Below are 27847 nucleotides of genomic sequence, written 5' to 3' on the forward strand. Positions count from 1 at the left end.
AGTCTGTCAAAATCCATACAAAAAACACCGGTTGTTGTTGTTATAGTTACGGTTAAAGTAGGATAGTGCAACTCAGCCTTAGAAGCCTGACATGACTGTTTAAGATTTAGCTTGTCTATCCTAAGGGACAAAGTATAAGCACCCATGTTTTTGCCTTGAAACACAAGGCTTTTTCCTTCAAGTTAACGGTATTAGGATGACACCAGACAACGCTAAATTGGCCCCAAGTCCTAGCAAGGGCTGGCAGCGAATTTGTAAGCGTCCGCTTAATTAGAAATATTGTTGTTCTTTCAAAGGCATTCTCCAGTTAGATCACGCGCCATTCACAATCGACAAAAGTCGAATTCGTCATTCGGAACGAAGCGGTTCGAATCCAACTTAACTTAACTTTTGGTGAAGTATTCGGAATGTATAATTTTGTTTTTGTTTCAGATGTGCCATCGCGCAGTGAGTTGAGAATACTGGCTGGAAAGAAAATGACAGTGAACTCTTTGGAAGAAAAAGTAAATTTTTGAAAAAGGAATAAAAGTGACACGTGATTTAGTGGCGGGCGGCAGTCGCACAGGCGGCGCCGCGGTGTTCGGTGGTGGCTCGCGGGCGTTGCTGGTGGCTGGTGGGCGTGGGCGCCGTCGGGGCGCAGCGGAGCCCGCTCGGCTGGGCCATGGGCAGTTCCCAGCGGTTAGCAGCCGTGGCTGCAGTCTCCCACGCGAGACACTACTACAACCACACGCAGCCAGAAGTCGTTCAGACTGAGGCAACGCATTACACTGTCAATATATTCTTTGTCAGGTTTGTATTCTTCTCTAGTTTTGCAATTTCCTAAGACTTAAAAAAGTTTAGACCTAAAAATCTTTACAATTTCCTCAATTTTAGAGAACAGATCATAATTTCAATAAAAACTGCGATCTCCAACCCGCCTGCCAAGCGTGGAGATTATGTCAAAACCGTCCACTAAAGAGGAGGCTCATAGTCCAGCAGTGAACTGTAGGGATGATGGTGATGACACCATTATTTACTTAGTGGAAGGTCTTAGTGCCAGTTCAACCAAATAACCTCTCTTAAAGTTTAATAAGAAATTCACGCTCTATCCTGACCACGACACTAACTCTGCAGTTATTGGTTGTGAAATAGCCAATCACGTATGAAGATGACCACCGCCATCAATTCGTTCACCGTTAAAGCAGGGTCAGTCAGTCCTTGACATATAGGTCTTCCCAGTGACACGGATTTTTATTTCTTTCACGAATGACTAATAGCTGTTGCATCGTAAAGTAACGCTCAACTGTGATTTGAAAATACTAGGTGCATAAACCCCGGCTGAAGTACCTCGTAACGTTTTACGATGATAACAAGACATGCGGTGATGGCCAGTGGCGGTATACGGCTGGCCACCGCTTTTATGGTGGAATGAATTTTTCACTCGCTCTCTCACAAGATTTACAGCTGGGATTAAACATGGCACCTTAAACGGTAAAGGGTAAAGGGATATCTTCGCATTAAAATTTACGCCGAAGTAGCAGGTGCGCGGGACTTTCTTAAAATTAAATGTATTCGAAAAACCCTCTTCAACAATTACCAATCGATAAGAGACCACTTAAACGATTGCTTTTTGTTTTACAATTCAAAGCTGCAGAGTGGCTAATCTGTAAGCTCTATTTTTACAACAAAACTAGAACGAAATAGCCTATGGTCAAGAATAGGGATGTGTTTCACCGAGTTACCTATTCCGAGCTAGACGTCTTGAAAGTCCCAAAATAGAAATGACTCGAGTCGGACTGGACAGAACAATTACAACTGTCAAAGTTCCAGAATGCTACGTATCTCAGGAAATAGAAAAATCTAACTTAACGTAGTAGTAGTGCACAGAACAAACCACGTGAAAGAGTTATTAAAACTTTTGGCATTAAAAAACGTTTTTGAACGACTGAAGTTTTGGAAGTAATAGACCATTTAATTAAATCTTAGGAACTTACACTTTTTATGTTTTTTTACGAAATTTAAAGAAAGAATTACATGAAAGAAAGAAATAGAAAAAACAAAATCAAACAAACACTGCATAAAATGAATAAACAAATTCCAGGATACATCCTGTACTATAAAATAAATTCAATACTTATGTCAATTCAAGAGGTCTATTCTTACAGCGAAACTAAAACACAATAACTTTTCAATGCTCAAAATGAATTAGATAGTGTTGTACCTGAATATTCCTATTCCAAGCTAGTTCATCTTGATTGGTCGTCCGAAGTGGAAAGGATCGGGCTCAACTATACAAATGTCTCGACACAACAATTAGAACTGTCATAAGTTTCAGAGTGCTACGTATCTCAGAAATTGTACATATTCGGCTACACGCAGAGCTGGCTTCATAGTTCATAATGGTTGTAAGAAGTCACGTAATTTTACCGAACAAATTCCATTTGCAAGTTTTTTTTTACCTTGCCCCATTAATGATCCTTAAAAATCCTTTTTAGCAACGATCGATTTGTTGTATTCTATACTACTTACGATTACTTTTAGCAAAATTGTAATCAATATTGACAAATTTTAAAATCTCAACCAAGATTGCTAACGAATAATCAGCTAATCTCAAGTTTTGTGGTGTTTTTAAATGTTTATCTCACAAAATCTTACAGGGATTGGGTTTTAAAACAAACTTTTATCTATCTCTAACACCCTTGCTAGTAAAAACTTAAAATATTTTTTATTGATTTCCATATTAAAAGTCACTATAAACAAGTGTCCTACGCGCGTGTAACTTTTATTTGTAAAGCGAAAGGGGGTAAGAATTTTTGAGACTATCTTACTAGATATCATCATTGCTAAAAAGTCCTACAAACATATTATTCTAAAAATGTTTTTGCCCCAAAATGTATCAGTGCTAGCTCTAAGCCTACATGGTTGGATTCAATTTTAGTGATCGCTGTTGGTCGCTAATTCGACACGTGAAGCCAATTTGTGGCTGCTTGGTATAGCGCGCGTCATGGTCTTTTGAGACTGCCCGTAAGTGGATTAGGCCAGCTGAGAATAGGAAGCTTTTGCTTAGGATCTTCTGGGGAAAAACAATTAATTACTGGTTTTTTGGATGGAATATATTAGTTTGTAGTTGTATTGAACACTGATTTATCAATATTAATGCACGTGAAGCCAATTTGTTGCTGCTTGGTATAGCGCACGTCATGGTCTTTTGAGACTGCTCGTAAGTGGATTAGGCCAGCTGCAAATAGGAAGCTTTTGCTTAGGATCTTCTGGGGAAAAACAATTAATTACTGGTTTTTTGGATTGAATATATTAGTTTGTAGTTGTATTGAACACTGATTTATCAATATTAATGCACGTGAAGCCAATTTGTTGCTGCTTGGTAAAGCGCGTCATGGTCTTTTGAGACTGCCCGTAAGTGGATTAGGCCAGCTGAGAGTAGGAATCTTTTGTTTAGGATCTTCTGGGGAAACAATTAATTATTCGTTTTTGGATGGAATATTTTGTCTTTTTGCAGTTGGACTGAATATAGATTTAATAACAATATTAATACACGCGAAGCCAATTTGTGGCTGCTTGGTATAGCGCGCGTCATGGTCTTTTGAGACTGCCCGTAAGTGGATTAGGCCAGCTGAGAGTAGGAATCTTTTGTTTAGGATCTTCTGGGGAAACAATTAATTATTCGTTTTTGGATGGAATATTTTGTCTTTTTGCAGTTGGACTGAATATAGATTTAATAACAATATTAATACACGCGAAGCCAATTTGTGGCTGCTTGGTATAGCGCGCGTCATGGTCTTTTGAGACTGCCCGTAAGTGGATTAGGCCAGCTGAGAATAGGAAGCTTTTGCTTAGGATCTTCTGGGGAAACAATTAATTATTCGTTTTTGGATGGAATATTTTTAGTTCTTTTTGTAGAACACTGATTTAACAATATTAACCGCTTGAGTCCCAGACGGCATAAATTAATGTCATAACAATTGATTATTATCTATTGTGTCTAGATTCGCGGAGCTTGAAGGATTAATACTGCCCGTTACTGGATTAGGTCAGCTACTTTTGCTAAGGATCTTTTGGCGAGGAACAATTAATTGTATAATGATTTTTCTTATATTTTTTACCTTCAATTTGTAACTGCATGAAGTAATGATTCAACAGATCATCATGAAATCGACGATTAGTAGTACTCTATACTCTAATATACGTAAGAGTTGTGGTTTGCGAAAAATACCTATAAAAAGTAATTTTAGCCTCATGAAAAAATAATCAGTGATTTCATATAAAAAAAACAAATGTTTCGATCTACACACAAAAAGCAAAGAAATTAGTAATAGGTTTATCCACGTTAAAACAATGTAAGTACAGTCACCTACGAAAACGAGTGTTTCGTAGTTGAAATAAAAGAGATTAAAAAATAAGTATGGCAATCCAAAAAATTATGAGTAGGTCGAAGGTGGCAGCCAGTTTCACCTGGAACACTCAACCATTGAGCATTGTGGTAGCTATCAAGGCGGGCTTATGATACACCCAATTACCAACCAAAAAACTTTGTCCCTCTGGGAATCGAGCCGGGAATCTCTGGATCGGAGACTGGTCTCATCATCAGGTCATTTAGTCTCTATTTCAGGATCACGACCCTCTCTAATTTACCACAGGCAAATGGAGGATTTGCCCTACATTCCCCACGCTGGCCAGATGGGTTAGGGAGACTGGTGTAAAAGGTTAAAAGTAGAGATGTAAATTGACAGAATCTGACCGGTCACGATGGTCAGATACCATAAATGACCGGTCAACTTCATTCAATTTGACTCAATATTACTGTACTACCATCGAATAATTTATTTATTTAGGTACCCAATTTATATGCAATTAAAAAAAAAAATCATTACAAACCACTTTTTTATTTCAATTAAGATGACTTTTATCAATCACAAAATCTATGAAAAAACTAAAAAAGTTCTAAACTATTATTGAAATCAAATGACCGAAATTGACCGTTTATGACTTGTTTTTGATCAATTTGACCGTAAATGACGGTCAGTCAAATTCAGCCGCTTTAGTCATTTTCAACACTAGTTAAAAGAAATCTTGTCTCAATTTTTCTGCAGCCGACTGTACCACCCGCAGCGAAGCGAAGTTAAACGTTCTAAACACACACGTTCGCGATCGCTATCGCCGTTTACGGCCATTCGCGCTGTAATAAAAGGAGTGGCAATTGTAACTCAATGCCAGTTGAAAATAATTAGAAATGATAGAATTGGTGATGGCAGTCAAAGTTAATTTTATAAGATGTTACTTAGTTCTTGATGAATAGGATAGGAACAACTCCACTCTTTCGATGGATGACGTTAAAGGCAATTAAAAGATAAATACGAACGTCAGGCCTGGCCAGCGTGGGGAGTGTAGGCTGAATCGTCCATTTGTACTAGAGTACAGTACGGCTTGCATGAAAAACTTTCGAGTTCGAATCTTTTGCGTATTCGAATCGCCATCAAAAGATTTAGTACGAAAACTACAACAGCGCCCTTGTGAACGTGTCGTAATATTATGAACTTAGTATAAGAAATGGTTTCATGTAACTTATTTTGAGAATCAAAGTTGTCACGTTATCGTTTAATTCGAAGCTTGAGTATCGAATTTCATCGAACACGCAAACGATTCGAAGACGAAAGTTGTTCATGCTAGAGGTACAGACGACTGCTTCAGAGTACAATTTTTTGTTGCAAATTCGCTCCTCATACTACTGCATAAGACCATACACAGTGTTTACCTTGACGTGCCGTCGTCTGTACATTAGAGAGCTGAGGATCGTACTCTTGTTGTGGAGTCTAAAATATGACCTGATGATGATGATTAGTTCTACATTGGATATCCTTAACAACAAGGTTTTATCGTATTGAATCCATGTCCATAATACGAAGTCGTCTAATTTCCATCTTTTCAATTTTACAGTGGATTTTTTGTTTCAAAATAGATTTGTCAAAGATTTTCAAGCTCTATAAAGTCGAAAGTCGCCCGACAGGGTTGAGGCGAGTTCAACAAACTTCCCCCGAAGGCATCTTAGCCGGGTTTTTTTGTAATGAGATCTACTTCGGTAACTTTTCCAACTTCCTTTGACACGTACTTACCAGATGTTTCATAACGGTTTAAAATTAAGTTTGTAGGGTTTTTGTGCGGTTAACTACGAATAAACAGTTTTAATAAGGGCAAGTACCTAAATTCTCTGTACATTTTCATGTCCACGCCAGAATATAAATTATATTGCAGTAACCTTTTAATATAAGATTGCATTTTTTTTTACTTATCCTGATCTGCCGATGTCCTTACATCCTAAGTCAAATTCATGAGTTGATCAGAAAATGTATAAGAAGTTGGTTCAGAAAAGGAACAGATTTCTTTATGAGAAATAAGCCTTTAGTTCCATCTTATAAGTTCAATTAAATCTCTACATCAAAATTGTTGCGTAAAAACACACAAACGGGCGGAAACTTTCGCATTTGTATAGTTTATGGCCTAATTATAGATTTATTGGCTTTATCTGGCCTAGTGCGGCTCGCTCATCATCAAATCGCAGTAAATTTAACATCGCAATCAAATTGGCGTTGTGTAAGTTTGCCCGGACTAGCGCCGACGGAACCAAGCTTACCAAATTGGATGTATGTCGGCTGAAATCAACTCGAGTACGAATCCCGATTGGATTATCGAATGGTGTCAATGTTTATTCCATTGCTTTACTTTTGGATGATGGAGGAATTTGTGGAAAAAAAAAACAAATGACACTGGCAATGTCAATCAAAGTCATGGCAGTTAATAAAAAAATATTTGAAACCGCGAAAGCCAAGAAAAAAAAATGTTTGTAGGTATATTCTTATTTTGAATTACTTGTAGAGTCAAATGTAGCAAAGTTTTTTGTTTATCAAGAAGAAATAACTAATTGTTACAAGCTGTTATCACGAAATAATTTTATCTTTCAGTAAAATTCGGACAGAATGTTGAGATTTAAAGTCGAAACATTCGATCCGAATTTTTACACTCGCAAAATGTTCGTTATATTGTCAATTTATTTTCGCATGCAAAGTTAAAAGTGTTAAAACATAACCTCGCTATTGTAGAGCTATTTCCATCGTAGAAATCAAGTGGACGTACACATTGAAACAGTTCCAGCTTTTCTCTGCTCTACTGAGCGACAAAAATAACAAATATCATGACTGTTAAGTAGACTTAGAATTTTCATTTCCTTCGTCGCGTGAATGTTTACTTTGTTATAAACTAAATTAAATAACACATTCTTAAGCATTTTCTTCAAGCACTTATTTAGTATTCATGTGCAAATTGAATTAAAATACTTCCATACAAATGAGAGGAGTATTTATACGTGATAAAATACTTCTAATGAGAGGAGAGTTTAAACGAGAGGTCTATGGAAAATCAGAGACAATTTTCTATCTCTATGGTTTGATAATTTTAGTATGAAACTGTTTTTCCATCTGGTGGGCATACCAGATGGAAAAACAGTTTCATACTAAAATTATCTTTAAATTAATATTTTTTCGTCAGATTGTTCAAATTTTTAAAGTTAATCTGTGAATACAAAAACCTACCTACCTACCGTTTAAAGTAATATTGCTTTGTATTCAGATTCCGAAAAAGCAGAATGCCAGTAAATCTAATATTTTGCTCAATAAACCGATACAAAACCTGAAGCACGTGTAAAGGTACAGAGATAGAAATACATTTCGCATTTTATCGTAAGTGTAAGAAACTTATAAAATATTGTAACTGCTTGGCTTGATAGGTAATAAGGTTTCTGAAAAAAGATGAAATGCGTACCTATCTAATAAAAAAAAACGTGAATGTGCATGTTTGTAATACATAAAATCATAATACAAAACTAAAGCCGAAAGTTTTCAGGTTGAGGGATTACCAATCAAGGAACTGACTCTAGTTTTGATCAAAATTTTGTTTTTTTTCTCTTCATAGTTATGAGCTTTATAGGAGTCACTTTTACAAGTAGAAGAAAAATTTTAAGGTAGGATTACATTCATGATGATTAGCGAGAACTCGATATCGTTAATTCTTTAATTTATTAATTAAAAAAGTTGTTTGTAATCTTTTTCATTATCTAAAATAACCTGTTGTAACCAATTTCGCCAACCCTACCCCTTTAACCGTAACCGAAACGATAAATACTAGTGATGTACGTACTCGAGATAGCATAGCAGTTAATTAGCTAATCGGCGGGTCGATCGCGCCGGTTATCGCGCCTGTAATCTTCGCCGGATTAATTCCCGCCGAAAAATACCGGCGTGGTTGGAGTGCGATTAAGCTTGTTTGCAGTAGGCTCACTACATAGCTTGGTAAAAAGATACAGTCTATACTCTAACCTATTCAACAATAATACTTTATTGTAGAAAAAAATACGAGTAATGTAAATGTCACAATGTTATTCGTAAGGACAATTTTGATAAAATAAATCGATAGCCTTAATTAAAATAGATATTGTTAGGCATCTAGGTATGTTACGAAAATTAATGACACTAAGTACTGACTATATGAGTGTTAATTTTTAGGTGCCACCGTAAAATTGTGAATTCCGTCAGATTATAGTCTGACGTAGTTGGATTACAATCTAACTTTTTTTTGTTAGTTTACAATACCACCGCGTTCACAATTTGCAAATTGACAATAATTTTTACGAACTCCACGACAAATCAGCTAGGTACTTAAATTACTATAGTAGGTAATGTTACAGCAATCCTTCTACGTATTCCAACGTTGTGACTAAGGTGTATCCAACGGGTAAAATGGAACTGTCATTTCGTGACGAGATTGGATTTTAAATCTTATTAATTGTCCATTAAAGTTATTTTTGGCGCACGTTCCCGATAAAGTCGATTATGTGCTGACCTTTGTTTCGATCTCGATTTAATTAGAGTTATGTAAACAACCAAGGTAAACAATTGTGTTTATGTATTATTTTTATCCATATCATTTAGTTAACTTCTTAATTTATCCCATAAAAAGTACTTAAACAGTTACAAAAGAATTCTTTATAATAACTATGACAATTATTTTGGTTTTGTTATGCCTAAAAATATCCAAAACCATGTACCTACTAGTTTTAACGTAGAATAAAGACAGATGATCGTGATGCGTCTATAAAGGGCAAAACATTTATATTTGGCATCTAAATTGCATTGAAAGTTCTAGGAAACAACACATTACACGCTATAAATGCCTTGGAATGCAATATCGCAACACCTTTTATATTTACAAAACTTCGTTTCAATTCCACTGAAACGGTATTGATACTTGATGGAATATTCCGAGGTTAATTTTAGGTTTAAAAAGTACGTTGAGGGCTTAGTATCGATCGTGGCCCCAAACAAACATTTGTCATTTGCTAGTCAGGTGATGTTTGAACGAGACCCTCTATTAGACTCTACTAAGCTTAGAGTCCTCACACACACCACAAGCTAAATCGTTCTAATAACTGTGCTCCATTTCGTAGCGAAATTAAATACCGCATTTAATAATAACTGTGATTCTAGATCTTATAAAGGAAAGGAGTCATACCTAGCTTCTGGCCTAGAGGGTGAGACCTGATTATCCCGGCTTATCGCGGTTCGGGGTTATGTCTTGATTAAAGGACTTTAAGTAAGTGTATCCTACTGCTGCAGTTATGGAAAGGATTCAATTGATTTGTATGAAATATTTTTCTAATCAGTAATTCAAATTAAGAAGCGTTCGGGACTATTCCCACCTCTCGTTCCCACCACTGCAACTCCTGTGTAGCCAGGATCTACAGCTTGACCGCCACAAAAACCCAACCAATGAAGGCCAAGTTTGTCCCGGGGGAAAGTTAAACTGTCATTGGACCCGCAACGAAATTAATCAGAAGAACATAGGAGGAGTTCGAAATTAAGGTTCGACTTCCCTCCATTGCAAAGCGGATGACAGGTGACAAACAAAGGTTTAAAACCTTTAAGAAAAGATTATGCACCACGGACAATAAATTAAATTAAGGGGGCCTATCTTATGAGCAATTAGCAACTACCTGCCAATAATATTTTTCACAAAATCGCTTAAAAGCACGGAATTTTTTTTGCCTCGCATTAAATTCAATGAAATAACTGTTAAAAAACGGGAATCTGTTTGCTATCTCGGACTTATTTTAGAGAAAAACTTTAGTTTTGTCGAGCACATTAAACAGATCGGTGAAAAAGCTAAAAAGAACTTTTATGCCTTAAGTCACATTTCAACCTCGACGTGGGGTCTAACGTTTAAAATCCTCCGAGTAATATATTCGGCCACTTATTTAAGCTCCATTTGCTATGGTGCACCAGTTTGGGCTGACAGAGCTACTATAGGAGCCGCTCGACGGAAACTACTCCAAAGTCAACGCCTTGCATTGATTTTTCTTTGCAAAGCTTACAGAACTGTGAGCACGGAGGCTCTGCCAGTCCTGGCTGGTGTACTGCCGGTCGACTTAGAGGTACAAAAGCGTGCGGCTATGTACTTCGCATCAAGGGAAAATATAACCTCCGATTTCTTAAATAGCCGCGATCGTTCTAAAATAAGTCGATTATTTGATTCCCGAGAAGTCGTTGAAGAAGATTTACTTAATGAATGGCAAAAAAGATGGGATACGTCAGTCAAAGGACGTCACTTATATAAATTCTTCCCGAATGTACGCGAACGTCTAACTAGGCGATGGTTAGAAATCGACCATTGCTCGTCGCAGTTCCTCACGGGACATGGCAACTTTAAACATAAACTTCACGAATTCAAACTAGTTCCGTCTCCTTTTTGCGAGTGTTCCACTGATGATGTCAGTCATGAGCAGTCTGCCCATCATATCTTGTGGGAGTGTGATCTTTGGAAACATGAACGTGATATAATGCTTAATTCAATACAACATACATCTGTTTCCGCAATTTATTACACCGATCTTGTCGCGACAAGGAAAAATTTCCGTGCTTTTAAGCGATTAAGAAGCGTTCGTTTGTAAAAGACAAGTGTCGCTGCTTTATGTTAAGGCCCCTCGCCCACGGCGACTTTTTGTAGCAATGCAGTAGCAATTCTGTCGCGCGTTCGCATCGATACAGTAGGTAGCAATTCGGTCGCTAGCTGTGTGCCCCCGCCCACATAAACGCGCTTCTGTCGCGATGCAAACGCGATTCAGTAACCCTCCCTCCGTTCTCTCCCCGATGTCGTCCGACACGGTCGCGCGTTTGCATCGATACAGTCGCGCTGCTGTAGCGCGTTAGTAGCGCGTTGGCATCGCTGTAGTGTGTTGCAAGTGCGACTAATGCGAGTTAGTAGCGATGCTGTCGCATGCATGTCAGCATCACTACAAAAAGTCACCGTGGGCGAGGGCCCTAAGCTCATGTCGTCGCTTGCCTCTCTAACTGACGTAACTGACATTTTGCAAAATTTTCAGGCCATTAGACAGATCGATTCGTCTTGCAAAACTGTGTGCTTACCATGAGTTTACGTTAGGTGTGCTCGCTAGCGACTACGTAAAAAAATGACATTAATTGTATGACATATTGTGCAGCGCCCCTAGCGGCTACTTTCAAGAAACAAAATCTTCATAGATATTTTTGACGTACTCGCTAGCGAGCACACCTAACGTAAACTCATGGTAGGTGCACTGATTATGATGGTGTAGATAACTCAGTTTCGAAAAAAATGTCAGATACGTCAGTTAGAGAGGCAAGCGACGATGTGCGAGGGCTCTAAGGATTCACGAGGTGCTTTATTAGGCACCAGCCGTCGCTTATCGGCTCCGGGGTAATGTCGTGATTAAAAGCTTTTCCGTGGCGGGACTTCCCCAGCCTGAACGGTAATGGGGGTGTATCAAAAAGTGGTAGATTGTGTTTGTAACTTTGTACAAGATGTTTGGAGGTTATGGTAAGGTAGATTACTAGGTATTTTTTGGCAGTGCGTATGAAAGAATTCCACATGGAAGAGATTTGGAAATCATCAAATTTTGCGACATTGATAAACAATACTTGTGAATGGGATTTATGGTAAAAACTAGCTTTCCGCCCGCGGCTTCGCCCGCGTGGAATTTTGTCTGTACCTGTTTCAAAAACCGGGATAAAAATTATCCTATGTTTTTTCTCGGGACTCAAACTATCTCTATGCCAAATTTGATCAAAATCGGTTCAGTGGTTTAGGCGTGAAAGCGAGGCAGACACAGACAGAGTTACTTTCGCATTTATAATATTAGTATAGATTTAACTGAAAAGTTTTTGAAAAACATTTATTTTCATTTTTTGTGTACCTAATCAGCTCTAAGGTCCGAATTCAAAACCACGTTTAGAACTTGATTCAATCTCACTTTTGACTTCTGTGACTGACCTTCCTAAATATCTCGTGGAGCCCAAAGTGGTCGCATGAGACCGCGGTAACAATTGATTTCCATTGTGACTCTATTCGCTGGTACGGGTTATTAAAGTTCAGCCAAAAAAACCTTTGAAAATAATTATTAATAATTCGCTGTAAAGGACGAAGCACACTTGTCAACCCGGAAATGGATCGTAACCGTATCAACTCGAGGCGGTCAGTATTCTTTGTATGAAACTCTGTACTGCAACGCACTGTTTTCCGCACCGTAACGTAAACGCTTCGTCTGGCGGCGAAAGGCGGTTCCCTTTCCGTGTTGATGTTGATAAGTATGCTATGGCCTTAACACGGACCTAAGTCTCAGATACGCAGCCTGAGCTTATCGCCAGTAATGTGTGACTAACGGGCGCCTCGTGACAGGCGTATCCTGGCACTTCTTCTTTACATACTGACATAAAAAATGAGTGGTTGTTATTCTTCAGATCTCTTTACTGAGGGCTGTATTTCGACCGAGTTTAGGTGAGAACGTTACGGCTAAAAATGGCTAAGGCGTCGACGTTTTAGGAATAGTACCTACATTGAAAAATAAGCTTTATTTGCTTGTTCTTGTTACACATGTGGATTTTGGGCAAGAATTTTTTTTTTTTCAAAATACTCCATCAGAGATACAAACTTGGTTGTGACTGTTAGGCTTTTATTGGAGATCAAGCTGCAGATCCTGGCTATACAGGAATTGCAGCGGGGGGAACGAGGTGGGAATAGTCCCGTATACCCAATGATGTTGTTAATTGTTTAGCAAGAAAAGTAATTAGGTAATTACTTTCAGAAAATTACGGACCAAATTTAAAATTAAATACATGTGGCATCCATATTATATGAAAGTTACGAGTAGAATGAAGAAATACTGGCTGTTTAAAAGCCAGAATATATTATTTTAGGTCTACTGCACGTTTGGGAAAATCTAGAATAAGCAATGTTAAAACATAAATAAGGGTCTGACCCTTCACCTATAAAGCTGTCTGTACCAAGATGGCTATTCTTTTTAATGGACCTTTATTCTTTTTGCGAGGCAACTCTTGATGCGTTTTTCGTATTTCGGCATACCAGTTTCATTCCAGGCGTTGCAGCCCATATGGGTGGTACCAAGGTGCTGATATCAGCACCTGAGCGAAGAACTCAAATACTTCGATCCCAACATACACCTTTCTTAACGAATAATATAAATATGGTGAATTTCTTCACGATCCATGTATGTATCTGAAAGAAATCAACATTTATTTGGGGCTATACACAGCTCTCAATATTTTAAAAGCTGCTAAATTCAGTCTGCAGTCCAGCATCTTCTTATTTAGGAAGCATGTAGTAATAATTTTTAGGAAAAGCTAGCCAAATGACTTAATTTTTGAGACTATTTGAGACTACTATGACCAAAATAGGCTACTTGGTTGAATGGTTCAGCAGAATTGCCGCCAATATCAATCTCGGCGCTGTCGTCGGATGTTGTACCCTCGAGCGAGGGTCCAGTTTCCGCGATCATCGATCACAGCTCGCATTGTCAAAGTCAAAGCGAGTGTGGAAACGTCACACGAGCTCCTCGCGAGTTCGCGAAGTACATAAACACGGGTTAACGAGAATTGCTATACAAAGCCTTTACCTAATAGAACGCGTTCCTAACATCAGTTTAGTTCAGGGGTCGGCAACGAGTCTCGCAACTCTTATTTGAAGGTCAAGCTCTTTAGTTTCATTCAAAAATCAGGTGTACCTATGTACGCAAGTGGCGTCACCACAGAGGTCATAATTTTTTCTTGTGGCTCTTGCCAAATATAAGAATAAAAAACATGTTTTTTTATTGTTATATTTGGCTCTACCATCTTTTTCAGGTTGAGCCCTGGTCTATAGTTTCTTTTGTTTATAAAAAGGTGTTAAAAAAACGAATATCTATCAATTAATTAAGGATTTACCACACATTTGGATGCAGTCTGAGGTCAGGACTAAGTAAACGCACAGCACAACCCGCATCATGTACGATTACCTACTTTGACCTGACCGCAGTGACATAACCTTTAACCGCGTTCTTCGTTACAGTGGGATTCGAAACTACGTAGGGGACCCCCTTTAACCTATATTACAATATTTTTATTTGTTCTCAGTGCAACATTATGCGGGGTATTGGTGGCCGTTTGCGCAGCGTGCTGGCGACGTGCGCCGGCGCCTGACAAGCCCGATGACGTCATGTGCGCGGGAGTCTACACAGTCAGCAGCGACGCGAGACTCACACAGGTATGACTAGAAATAACTAAAGACGGGAGAACTTTATGTAGTTGTAATAAGTGTTAATTTGCTATAAAAATGTACGTAATAGTCTGATGTGCTCTCTACGATAAATGGGAATTTTTTTTTCGGCGCCATGATGGAAAAAAATTACTCTTACATATTTCTAATATGCCCTTGATACAACGGACAGGTCAACATAATTACAAAGGTATCAAATAACATAATCCAATTAACGTATAAAAGGTCAATGTAACAACAACATTGTTGTACAATTATTTGCGGCGATTTTTATTAAAAAGGTTTATAAGGTTTACGATATCAAATGTTAAGAATAACACCGAATACCTATCACTCAACCAGTGTTGAGTCGATCTGTTAATCAGATAGCCACGATAGCCGAACGGTGAAGGGGTCGGAGTGGCCGACTCGAGATCCGAGGAACGCGGGTTCGAATCCCACCGCGCCGCTTGACTATTGTGGTGAGCCCACTCGTAACACAAGCTCATTTAGCTTAACACTATTAGTAATTAACTAGCAAACTATTAGTCCCAAATTACTAATACAAATTCTAAAAAAAAAAAGTATGAACTCATCAATCAGTGCGTACTTTCATACTTAAGTCCGTAAATTACGCCGATTTGGCATCGGCCGACTCTTCATACAAATTAGGAGCCGATTAACCATATCAGCCGACAAAAATTCTGTAGTCTGTGAGGTCTCTAAGACGTTAGTAAAAATAGCCCTAACGAAGGAAGCGACATCTATCCTGCTTAAATACCACACATTTAATCATGCAGTGTCCTTTTAAATGTCAGACACGATTAAACAAAATGCAGGAATCTCGTGCATCCTGGAATCGAGTTAGTAATTCTGATAGTGCGCACGCTGTCAGCAGCTAATGAACACTCGTGTAGTGACTTCTGACGTAAAGGTCAGGGTTGAGCAAAAAGGGATGTAAAGCGAATTACGTTTCAGTTACAAGCTATTCCAGAAAAGGACACGTGCTGTTTTTGTCGTGAGGCTGAGGAGAGATTCCAAGTCCTTCTCTCAAAATTGAATTGCCTTATAGAGACTTAATTGTCTCTATAATTTTTGCAAAGTTACTTCAAGACTGAAACATGTGTAAAGACTTTAGAATGCTGACATTAAAGTAGGGTTATTTAATAGATAAGGAGTCACTGGATTATTCTCTCCATTGATTCCATTGCAAACTATGGGTTTAAAATTTTAAATGGGCCAAAATTGGAGTCAGACTAGTAACCTACTCGTATAAATATCTTATTGGGGTTAGTCCGAAAATAAGAAAGAATTGTGGGATAAAATATATTCTTAGATCGGTCTTTGGATAACCTAGACTTTATATTATTAGCTAAAAAGTATAGCTAGCTATGTAGAATTAGTCTACTGCACACGAAGATTCATAAAGAGAGGTACTTACTACTGTAGACGTTAAAAGCAAAAGAAGAGTGAATTTGCCCGAAATGTAAAGTCCACAATTTATCAATAATAACATGGTATGACATGTGTATACCGTATTGAATTTTAGGAAGATATTTTTCAGTACTTCCATCGTAAAATATGTAGAGTCGACTGTACGTATGATATCGAAGTGACTGTTGAATCTGATTGCTTTTTGCCGAGTATACGTGGGTTCTGGGCTCCGTAGGGCGTAACGATTTCTTGCCAGGGAGTTTGTGGTTGACGTATGGCTAAAGGCCAAAGGTAACACATAACCAGTCTACTTAAGACTATTCTGGGAAATAATTATTAAATATGGCATCTATTTTGTAGAACTAGCACCGAGGTTTAACCTTTAATAGAGAATAGACTAATTAATTGACAAACTATCCTTAACTAAAATTCACTGAAAGATAATGGCTAAATAAGATGATTACTACTGATTTTGGTTTGACATAAACTTGAAAATCTGACATTATTATGCACATTATAAGTTATTGTCTACAAATAATAGAAAAATAACAGATTTTGTAGATACGAAAACGTTAACATCAAGTCACGAGAGGAAAGATTTTGCAAGTCAAAAAATGTCGTCTACAATTCATATTGCCACTCGGACAAGGCATTTGCAAAAGGATTCAAAATATTAGTTGTTTTGGGACTACTCCAGTTATATTTTTTAAATATTCAACTGACATTTTGGTATACGAAATTGCACAAATTGTATAAGAATTTGTGTACAATTGGTTGCGAGTGTGAACAGCTTTTTGCTAACATTCAAATTAGAAAAGTGGACATGTTTCTCAGAAACATTGTTTTTTTATGAAACAACTAAGTATTTGCTAAATTAATATATTTATAAAGAAAATTACCACAGGAGGTTTTTCGCAATGTTTGTCTACATAGTTGATACACTGTATTGTTTTCCTTGTAAAATAAAAAAAAATGCTAGTGATGTATCAATCACTTTAATTGAACGTTGGTTGTGGTGAACCCACTCGTAACACAAGCATATTGAGCTTAACACCAGGGGTTAACGGGACTATCAGTAATTTGTGCAATGGAAAAAGAAAAGAATCCAGCTTTTTATTTGTTTATTGAGGCTAGAAAACTACTGGAAATCGCAGCGTGGGACGTCGTTCGTGGACCGAAAGGTAGCAGGGAAGCGCTGCACAGTGTTGCCACGGCCGGACAAAAACCAAATTTTGGAAACTGAACGTAAACGAAAATTGATTAACTATTATTCAAACTGAATATGTGTGTCGTGAAAATGCAAAATATTGAGGATGTATTGCTAACAGAAATGAAAATATGACTGGTCAAAGTAGGGCGTCCGATAACAAGGTTTCCTTGGAACAAAAATATTGCTTTATTCATTTAGGCACTGTTTTGTCAATTGACAATATTTACACGATTAAAAATATGGGTTCTAGAGTTCAAGGTACTGTCTTTTAGAAAATGTATTTGTGTTTATAGAACTTAAGCCTATTTATTTAATAAAAATTAACAAAATCAGTGATTGAAAACTACCTTAAAAATTATACTCACATGACTGAAAGTACATACTTTCCATTACTTTCCGTAACGAAATATTGATAGAAATTATCCTCAGACATTATATTTTCATGTTGTAAAAACAAATTTTGCTACGACATACTACCCGCGCTGTTTTTAGCGATTCTCGAAACTAAGAATATTTCCGAGGCGCTGTTTGAGAATTGGATCAAGTTCCTGTAAACAAGCGGTCAATTACACATGGTAACATACTTAACGTCATTACAAAGGTGCACCAAGAAATACATTTGGATGATATAAGCCTATCGAGTAATGGAAAGCCACAAACCCTAATCATTAAGCTGAAGTTAGATGATATTTTGCATTCATTTTTGTTCCAAGTTTGTACTAAATTAAGTACCAATTTCAAAACTAAAAAATGTATTTTTCTATTAGATATAGTTATATTCTATACAAATCTGACAAAAGGTAGTAAGTTCAGATCGAAAATAATTTTGTCCGTTACCTACTATGAACCGGCAACACTGTGCGCTGGACGCAGGCCGCTACCAATCAACGTGGAAAGCATTGGGGGAGGCCTATGTTCAGCAGTGGACGTCCTATGGCTGAAATGATGATGATGACGATTGAGGCTAGATGTGCATCCCAATAAGCAGATTAGCTAACAAAGGGGTCCCTCAGCAACTAAGCGTGCCTAATTAATCTAATTTATCTAATTATTTGGGTTGATTACCCATTATCGGCTATAATTAAATGTTTAAGGCTTCACGGCTTTTCACGCGTACTGTCCAAGGCAATTATAGCCATTTTGGAGGAAATACTCGTGATAAAATTTAGTTTTCTTTGTATTTTGAGAGAAGATACTTCGAATTTGCACCCAAGATTTCTTTATCATAGCAAAATAGATTTCTTTATTGCACACCACACAAAACTGTCAAATAAAAGAAAAAAATATACCTACTCGTACCTATTTATCACTTAAGTACGTATGTAGTTAGTTTACCTACGTATTGCTTAGTAGTCTGTATTTTTTATGTCTTTACTAATACGGATTTAAAATGACTGTCAGATTATCAATTGAATTAACCATTCCATTTCATCATTCTAAAAACGACTGTTTTCTTTTGTGACCTGCAAGATTTGCAATAAATAATGTAAAAAGTGGATTTCCATCGAGAAAATCTCGGTCAAAAGTGCTTTAACGAAATGTTAGCATAGAAGACGATGGACCCAGCTTGGAAAACAAGAAAACGAAGAAAACAACCACTCGACTATCCCTTTGTGTAATAAAAACTTGACTGTTCTCTGTTTCGACGTTTTCTTGAGTATTGAAAGTTTGCTATAATTTGTTATCAATTGCATAGAACATGGAAATAGGTACTAAAATATAATAAAATGAAAAGATTTTTTTTAAAGTAGTTACTGAGGGGTTATTTCAATGTTTTTTATGTAATATTTATAAAAGCTCAAAACAACAAGCGCTTTTTTTCAGTATCATTTATTGATCTTATTCTATCTTCAGAAAAAACTAACGATCGAACTTACGCTCCATAAGTTTTGCGGCAGCATTTTGTTTTTGAAACAAATGAACAACGAAAATGTAGTCCTAAATCCCCCTTTAAAACTTGCATGAATAACTCCTGTATTCACAGACATTACTATGAGGTCTCACAGTGCGCGTGGACGCACAGGGTGACACACGAACCAATCACAGAGCTCTATTCAACACTGTACGTTCGATTTGCTGCTTCACTTAAGCAAGCATCGTTTGTGAATACGGGCGTAAGATATATTATGATACCTAGCTGTTATTAAGATTATAAATAGATCCGTCTTCAAGAGGCGTGCACTCAGGTATTCGCTCAAGAACGCGCCCCCACAGTTGCACCTGCAGGTATTTGAGGCACGCTTTGCGAGTGCATTGCGTATCGTTAACAGCACGTTAGGCAAGCTTTGGCTTGTTAAATCGTATATAGTATAACAAGAGACATACTTACATAAAATATTATTTTGCCATATTAAATATTATATCTTACAGTTTGGACTTCTTCTTCTTTTCGTGTCGACAACAAACCTACACAGTGTCAGCCCAAAACTTTGCCACAAGAGTGGCGTTGTCAGTAGCACGTAGCACTCATCAAATCCTCCTGATTGCAGTTGCTTGCTGAGTTTGGACTGTTAAATCTCCAGCTTTGCTGTAGCTTTTTAATCTTAACTACAAACCATATACGAATTCGTCGTTCTAAGAAACGAAGAAGGAATTAAGTTTATTCTCCACTACTGGAGCAAGACTCTGATGTACCAGATCCAAATGGAAAATTCCTATCGCTAGCCAGAAGGGTTGGTGAATCTGTTTGCTTAGATGTATTTTGTCCCATGGTCGCCTTTACAAGACCTTTTTGTTAGAAGATTTATGTTTCTAAAATCAAACTGTAACAATGTTACTAAACACAAGTCAACATTAGACGCGATCTGTTTCTGCGAGTTACTGATATAATATTCCACTAATTATCCGCTTTGTAAGCGATCGACCAATCGAGCTGAGATGAGAGCTCGTTTGAGCTAGAATTGATTTGCAACTAGTGTAGGTAGGACTGAATGGCACTTAATTACGTACAGCGACAGCACATCAAGGTGAACATTGTGACAACTTATTTAGTTGTAATACAGGCGATTTTGCTACAAAAATGTATAAACTGATGTGCTGTCGTCCGTATATGACACAGTAGAATTAAAATAATTAAATGCCTAAGTAAGATACTAACCCTAGTCATAAGTTTTATATTTTTATTACATACTAACCCATGGACCAATCATTGTAGTCTAATGAATAAAGAAATATGAATTGGAATTAATTAAGGAATGTAAAAACACCTTAATTTAAACGGTATTTTATATGGGTTACTTATTGACGCAGTTCTGACAGAGCTAAGTGATAGTAGGAGTAGATATAACAAAATGGCGCTAGCATTTATTCTTAACGACGCGACGAGGAAAAATATCATTAAAACCCCTCAGTTGAAATACACGTATCTTGAAATATATTTTAGTCTAAAATCAAGTTTTAGCAAGCATTAATTTACTGTCAAACTGATGTGGTTTCCGAAATAAAGTGACTGAATTTTCCCGTAATTTCTGTTATACAAACCTAACGGAAGACTACAAGCTAAACTCTTTAGCTGACACCTTCGCCCCGCTCCCAAAGGCTTCAACGATACAGCTCATTAAGACTAATCCAATTGCTTTTCAGCTAATTACATGACTACAGTGTAGGGTGACCATCTAGTCGTTAACAGTTCTGACAATTAGCTAGACAATTTAGATTAGAAAAGTGACAATAATCACAGTTAGAAGCATGACGGTGAATAGGCAATTATTTTTCACGGTCAATTGAAGTATTTTGTGTCTCAAAACAGAACAAATAGCCCTCACTGGTCACTACAACATTAACGTAATATTTTAAAGTACAGTGGTAGGTGTGTGTGTGTGTGGTAGGAGGATATAGAAACATGGATAGCGTAATGATTTGACTTGATTTACTTAGTATAAAAGAAGGCGTTTGTTTTTACACCTTTAAAACAAAGTAAAGCTTTAGACTTCAAAGGGCACATTAATTACGACAAAAATTCTGAACCTGCCCGGAAAAATTGGATCGGATGGTAGCCCTACTTGCGTGTCGACCGTCTCAACAGGAGTAGATTCAAATTGTTGGGCTGGGTTGCACCATCTTACTTTAACTTTCACAAACGTCAAAAATCTGTCAAACTCCATACAAAACACATCGGTTATCGTCATAGTTACGGTCAAAGTTAGGTGGTGCAACTCAGCCTTAGTGTTCATCAAAATTGTTTTATCTTTTTTTGCATGAAAACGCAACAGACAAAAGACGAAAATTACGGTTGACCCGAATATCGGCGATGAAATAATATGATTATGTACTCGTACCATTTACGGGCGTTTAATATTGACATATTAAAATTTGGTTACCCACATCGAATGGTTTACAGATCGCTCGATGTGGAGTTGTTTATGCACTGAATAGTCCACTAATTTGTGCTAAATTTAATTAACGATGTTTATAATTCGTCAATATAGGCATTTAAAGTATGATTCAAACTCAAGTCGAATTTATCAAGGCTATAAATATTTTGGACCACTTTCAGAGGTTTCTACATACTTGATATAACGCTACTTATGCGTTTAAATGAATTCGAAATAATAATGTTTCGGTGGTCACCTTATCTGTCAGATATCTTTTTTCGAGACCTGCTAAACCATAAAATTGTTAGTCTAACAGATATCTAATCTAACTTCCTGAATATTCAGAGACTGGTAGGTAGTGATAGACTCGTATTCTGAAACGTCGTTTAAAAGTAGGTATACCTAAGTACATTCTAAGCAAAGATTAAAGTCTTAAAAATATTATTTGATTTAACTTCAATATTTGAAGCCATTTATTGAGTGTACATTCACACCTTGTCGTTACATAATTTGGACTTTTGGTTGTCAATAATTACAATCTCCAACAATTTGGTTTTAATAGGTATGCACGTATTTTTAAAAACACTTATAAATCGGAAGACAGCGCTGCGAGTTTATCTATTTTTCTTTAAAGATAGAAACTCGATTACACTAGGGCCGCGGCGTGGTAATGCGGTTACAGGCGAGGGATTGCAGCGACAGTTTTAAAATGCAAAATAGGCAAGTTTGTCGGTTTATTGATTGCACCAAGTCTGCTGGTTTTGATGGTTCTCTAAAGAACATTCGGAAAAACAAAACAAAATATTCAATTAGAAGAATCTAGCCGATCTTATCATAAAAAATCTAAAACTCGGAAGAGGACAGTTTGTTTGAAACAAATAGATGCGGTCATCAAGAAGTAAAAATAAAATAAAAAATACATTTTTTATTTTATTTTATTTAGAATAGGTATACAGGCCTATAAAAAGCCTTCAGGGAGCATTTAAAATCGATTGAATACAAGAAAAATATGATATAAAATCTCAGACAAAATTCCAAGTGAAAATAGGAAATACAATCCATTTATTTTGAATAAGAATGGTGTATTTATATTTACTAAAGCTTCCCAAACATTGATTTATCCACACAATTACATTACCAATCTGCCACAGCTGTAAATGTGATACGCAGTCAACAGGTTACAACGTAGAGCTGCGGCTCGACTAACACGTTTTGCGGCGGCACTTCCGCCCCGGGATGGTTCCGCCCTGCCAATTGCCGCCCTACAGCTCGGAATACAATCAGAAACGTTCGTGAATAAACTGAAACTGACGTTGGAGCAGCAGAAGGATGATTTCTGTCGAAACAGTGGTTAAATCTACGCTCTACATAGTGTGCCAAGGTTAAGAAACGTACATTTGTCAGTACCGACTCCAAAAATATCAATAATTTGTCCTAACGTAATAACGCACATATCTTCTTGTTAGTGAAGTAGTTAAGTTTGGAGTCAGTTAATTTAGTTAAAAATTATTTATTTCTTACTTTCTATTAGAGACACAATTTCGTTTACTTGGGTATTTTTTTCAGTTATTGCGATTTATAAAGTTAACTACTATAAATATTACGAGACAAAAATTAACCTTTCAAGACAGATAATAAATGACAAAAAAACCGGATTGAAAATCTTATATTTATGAAGTCTGTATAAAACAGTACTTTTTCTAAATAGACGCTATAAAATTGGATCAAACAATTCTATTAGGTTAGCAGTTAACTGTAGTCCTATGTTTAAAGAAAGCCTTAAATAAACATCAAGGACATTACTCGAAATGGTTGGCGACCTTTCGTAACACTGTGGACCGACTTTACAGTATTTTTAGGGATCCGTGGCTAAATTCCAAATATATAAAAAATCCACTGGACAAAGCTGTACAGATGACAGCACAGAATACACATTAGGTACTAGCTGTGCCCGCGACTTCGCACGCGTGAAAATAATGAAAATAGTTTGAATAATATTTCCCGTTTTTGCAACATTGTTCTTTACTGCTCCCTATTGGCTTTAGGGTGATGTTATTATAAAGCCTTCCTCGACAATTGAACCAACACAAGTTTTTTTTCAAATTGGACCAGTAGTTGGAGATTAGCGCGTTCAATCAAATAAACTCTTCAGCTTTAATATTAATACAGTATGAGTCTTGATAAAGTGCACATATGAAAATAGGTGAAACTAGACCTTTTTCTCGTCGATAAAAATAGGTCTAGTTTCACCTATTTTATTATGTGCACTTTATCAAGGTAAAAGGTACTCGTTGAAGGTAATCCAGGTATACGCACCGACCTCTACACACCCAGATGAAGAAGTGGAAGCTATGTATGAGGACATAAGTAGGGCCATACATGCAACTAAAACCCACTTCAATGTCGTTATGGGGGACTTCAACGCTAAACTGGGCATGCGAGGTGATGATGAGCTGAGAGTGGGGCAATATGGATATGGGCGACGGAACCCCAGGGGACAGAGGCTGGCCGAGTTCCTGGAAAAGGAGAATCTCTATGCGATGAACTCCTTCTTTCAGAAGCCGCCTCACAGGAAGTGGACCTGGATGAGTCCCGATGGTTCCACGAGAAATGAGATCGACTTCATTATGACCACAAAGCGACGAATGTTTAGCGATGTCTCCGTGATCAACAGGGTGAAAACCGGTAGTGATCACCGGATAGTCAGAGGCATACTAAACATTAACGTCAAGCTGGAGAGGTCCCGTTTGATGAAGTCTACGCTCCGCCCCTCTAATGCTCATATTCACTGCCCCGAGAGCTTTCAGCTCGAGTTGTCGAATCGCTTTGCATGCCTGGAAAATTGCGAGTCAGTGGACGAGATAAATAACAGGTTCGTAGAAACTGTCCAAGCGGTCGGGTCGAAATTTTTTAGACCACGACGTAAAAATAAACCGCAAAAGCTATCCGACCTTACCCTCAAACTCATGGCTGAAAGACGTTCAATGACACTGCAGACCTCCGTTGACGCTAAGGCATATCGGCAGCTCAATAGACAGATATGGAAGTCCTTGCGACATGATGTTCGCAACTTTAATACTAATAGTATTAAAGAGGCGATAGAGCGGAACCAAGGCTCCAAAGTGTTTGCAAGAGACAATTCTATTGGGCAAAGCCAGCTGACGAAGCTGAAGACGGCAGACGGTAGTGTAACGTCGACAAAAGCCGAGGTTCTGAGTGAGATCGAAAGGTTTTATGGACAGTTATATACCTCGGTCACCAAACCTGTTGATAGCTCAGCCACAGATCCAAGAGCTAAGCTAACCCGACACTATACCGAGGATATCCCGGATATCAGCCTATACGAGATTAGGATGGCTCTCAAACAACTTAAGAACAACAAGGCACCGGGTGATGACGGAATAACCTCGGAGCTTCTGAACGCGGGTGGTACACCGATACTGAAGGTCCTTCAGAGGCTTTTTAACTCCGTTTTACTCGAGGGAATAACGCCAGAGGCATGGAACAGAAGCGTGGTGGTGCTTTTCTTCAAGAAAGGAGATAACACCTTACTGAAGAATTACAGACCCATCTCGCTTCTGAGCCATGTTTACAAGCTGTTTTCGAGAGTCATCACGAATCGTCTCGCACGTAGGTTCGATGACTTCCAGCCTCCCGAACAAGCCGGTTTCCGGAAAGGTTATAGTACATTAGACCACATCCATACGCTGCGGCAGGTTATACAGAAGACTGAGGAGTATAACTTGCCACTATGCTTGGCGTTCGTGGACTATGAGAAGGCCTTTGATTCGATTGAGACGTGGGCAGTGCTGCAGTCTCTCCAGCGGTGCCGTATCGACTATCGGTACATCGAGGTACTAAAGTGCTTGTACAAAAACGCCACCATGTCGGTCCGAGTACAGGAGCAAAGCACGAGGGCGATTCCTCTAGAGCGAGGCGTAAGACAGGGAGATGTTATATCTCCGAAACTCTTCACCGCGGCATTGGAAGACGCTTTCAAACTCCTGGAATGGAAAGGATACGGCATAAACGTTAACGGCGAGTACATCACTCACCTTCGGTTTGCCGACGATATCGTGGTCATGGCAGAATCGCTGGAGGACCTCGGCACCATGCTCGAAGACCTTAATCGAGTTTCCCAACAGGTAGGCCTTCGGATGAACATGGACAAAACGAAGCTTATGTCGAACGTACATGTTGCGCCCTACCCGGTGTCGGTTGGGAGCTCGATTCTTGAGATTGTTGACAAGTATGTCTACCTCGGACAAACGATCCAGCTAGGTAGGTCCAATTTCGAGAAGGAGGTCAATCGTCGAATCCAACTCGGCTGGGCAGCGTTCGGGAAACTACGCAACATCTTTTCGTCCAAAATACCCCAGTGCCTGAAGACGAAAGTCTACAACCAATGTGTGTTACCTGTGATGACTTATGGCTCGGAAACGTGGCCCCTCACTATAGGTCTTATACAGAAGCTCAAAGTTGCACAGCGTGCTATGGAGAGGGCTATGCTCGGTGTTTCTTTACGAGATCGAATCAGAAATGAGGAGATCCGTAAACGAACTAAAGTCGCTGACATAGCCCGACGGATCAGCAAGCTGAAGTGGCAGTGGGCTGGGCACATAGTACGCAGAACTGACGGCCGATGGGGCAGCAAGGTTCTGGAATGGAGGCCACGTACCGGAAAACGCAGCGTGGGACGTCCACCCACAAGGTGGACCGATGACCTGATAAAGGTAGCGGGAGGGCGCTGGATGCAGGCCGCTACCAACCGTGCGATGTGGAAGTCATTGGGGGAGGCCTATGTTCAGCAGTGGACGTCCTGTGGCTGAAATGATGATGATGATGACTTTATCAAGACACCCTGTATAGCCTCTATTACAACTGCAGATGATATTGTATTTAGCTTGACATTCCGTCGTCTGTACATGCACGTGTATTACTAATTTGATGAGAGGAGTTGATTGGTCGTTAGATAATTGTATTGGTTATCGAATGGCGTTCTGCTTAGATGGTTGTGGTCATTGGTTATTAATAGAATGCTATAAATAGAAACATTTCAAAACGATTTTTCCAAAAGGCAATACAATTACATTAGCTTTCACGTAATTTTTATTTTCATATTTTGAATGTTGATTAAATTAACAGGTAGCTAATTTTAGGTATCTTTTATTTGGTTCTGCTGTCACAAGTTTTGAAAAAGTATGGAAAAATAAATTAGTTGAAACAGTCTAGCCCTTAATGGCAGCATCAGCATACGCACAATTCACTTCTATGTTAGCTGTAGATTACGAATGAATAATCATCATCACCATTATCATTTCAGCCATAGGACATCCACTGCAGAACATAGGCCTCCCCCAATGATTTCCATGTTGATCGATTGACGAATCAATAATAATTGAACAAAAAAATAATGAATACGGATCCCATGTCGTCCCCGTACAATGGTGCTTGACCGTTTTTTATTCGTGATCAAGTTCATGTTGCGGTTTATAGCTCCCTTAGGACATTTGTTATTCGGCCCGAGCTGCGTGATAGCCTACTACGACTGTATCTACCTATGGCATCTCGCACTGAACTCGATGGAACTTTGCCATTGCATGAACTATTCCATGGTATCTCGCACTGAACTCGATGGAGCTATGGTGCGGTTGATGGAACCATGGTTTACCGTTCCCTAGGACATTTGTTATTCGCCCGACCTTCATGATAGCCTACTATGACTGCCCCTAAATATGGTATCTCGCACTGAACTCGATAAAGTCATGGTGCGGTTGATGGAACTATGGTTTACCGCTCCCTTAAGACTTTTGTTATTCGGCCCGAGCTGCGTGATAGCCTACCATGACTGCCTCTACCTATTTTTTCTCGCACTGAACTCGATGGAACTTTGCCATAGCATGAACTAAGCTAAATATGCTTGTGTCACGAGTGAGTTCACCATAATAGTCAAGCGGCGGCGGGGACCTAACCCGCGTTTCCCGGATCACGAGTCGGCCAGTCTGACCCCTTCACCGTTCGGCTATCGTGGCTTCAACTATGATGCAGTTGGTGGAACCATGGTTAACAGTTCCCTTAGGACATTTGTTATTCGGCCCGAGCTGCGTGATAGCCTACTATGACTCTGCCTATGGTTTCTCGCACTGAACTCGATGGAACTTGCCATAGCATGAACTATTCTATGGTGTCTCGTACTGAAGCTATGAAGCAGTTAGTGGAACCGCACCATATGTTTCTGTTTCGAATTTGGATAAAGTTCTCTTGGGTAACCTGACGTCATAATAAA

General features: G+C 38.4%; 1 protein-coding gene across 1 annotated transcript; it reads left to right on the top strand.

Moving 5' to 3' along the window:
- The first annotated feature begins 661 nt into the window (after positions 1 to 661).
- LOC135080257 (uncharacterized) lies at positions 662 to 26890 on the top strand. Its single transcript, XM_063974942.1, has 4 exons — positions 662 to 789; positions 14484 to 14613; positions 23868 to 25007; positions 26885 to 26890. The coding sequence occupies exons 1-4, from the start codon at positions 662 to 664 to the stop codon at positions 26888 to 26890; spliced, it is 1404 nt and encodes a 467-aa protein (XP_063831012.1).
- Positions 26891 to 27847: the final 957 nt, after the last annotated feature.

This window comes from Ostrinia nubilalis, chromosome 17 (assembly GCF_963855985.1).
Source record: "Ostrinia nubilalis chromosome 17, ilOstNubi1.1, whole genome shotgun sequence".
Lineage (NCBI taxonomy): Eukaryota > Metazoa > Arthropoda > Insecta > Lepidoptera > Crambidae > Ostrinia > Ostrinia nubilalis.

What these genes read in the sequence shown, in the direction of transcription:
- LOC135080257 (XM_063974942.1), top strand. Translation starts at nt 662, where the DNA reads ATGGGCAGTTCCCAGCGGTTAGCAGCCGTGGCTGCAGTCTCCCACGCG. An exon ending in GTCAATATATTCTTTGTCAG is followed by an intron (nt 790 to 14,483) that starts GTTTGTATTCTT and finishes ATTTGTTCTCAG; the next exon opens with TGCAACATTATGCGGGGTAT. An exon ending in GCGACGCGAGACTCACACAG is followed by an intron (nt 14,614 to 23,867) that starts GTATGACTAGAA and finishes AAGGTAATCCAG; the next exon opens with GTATACGCACCGACCTCTAC.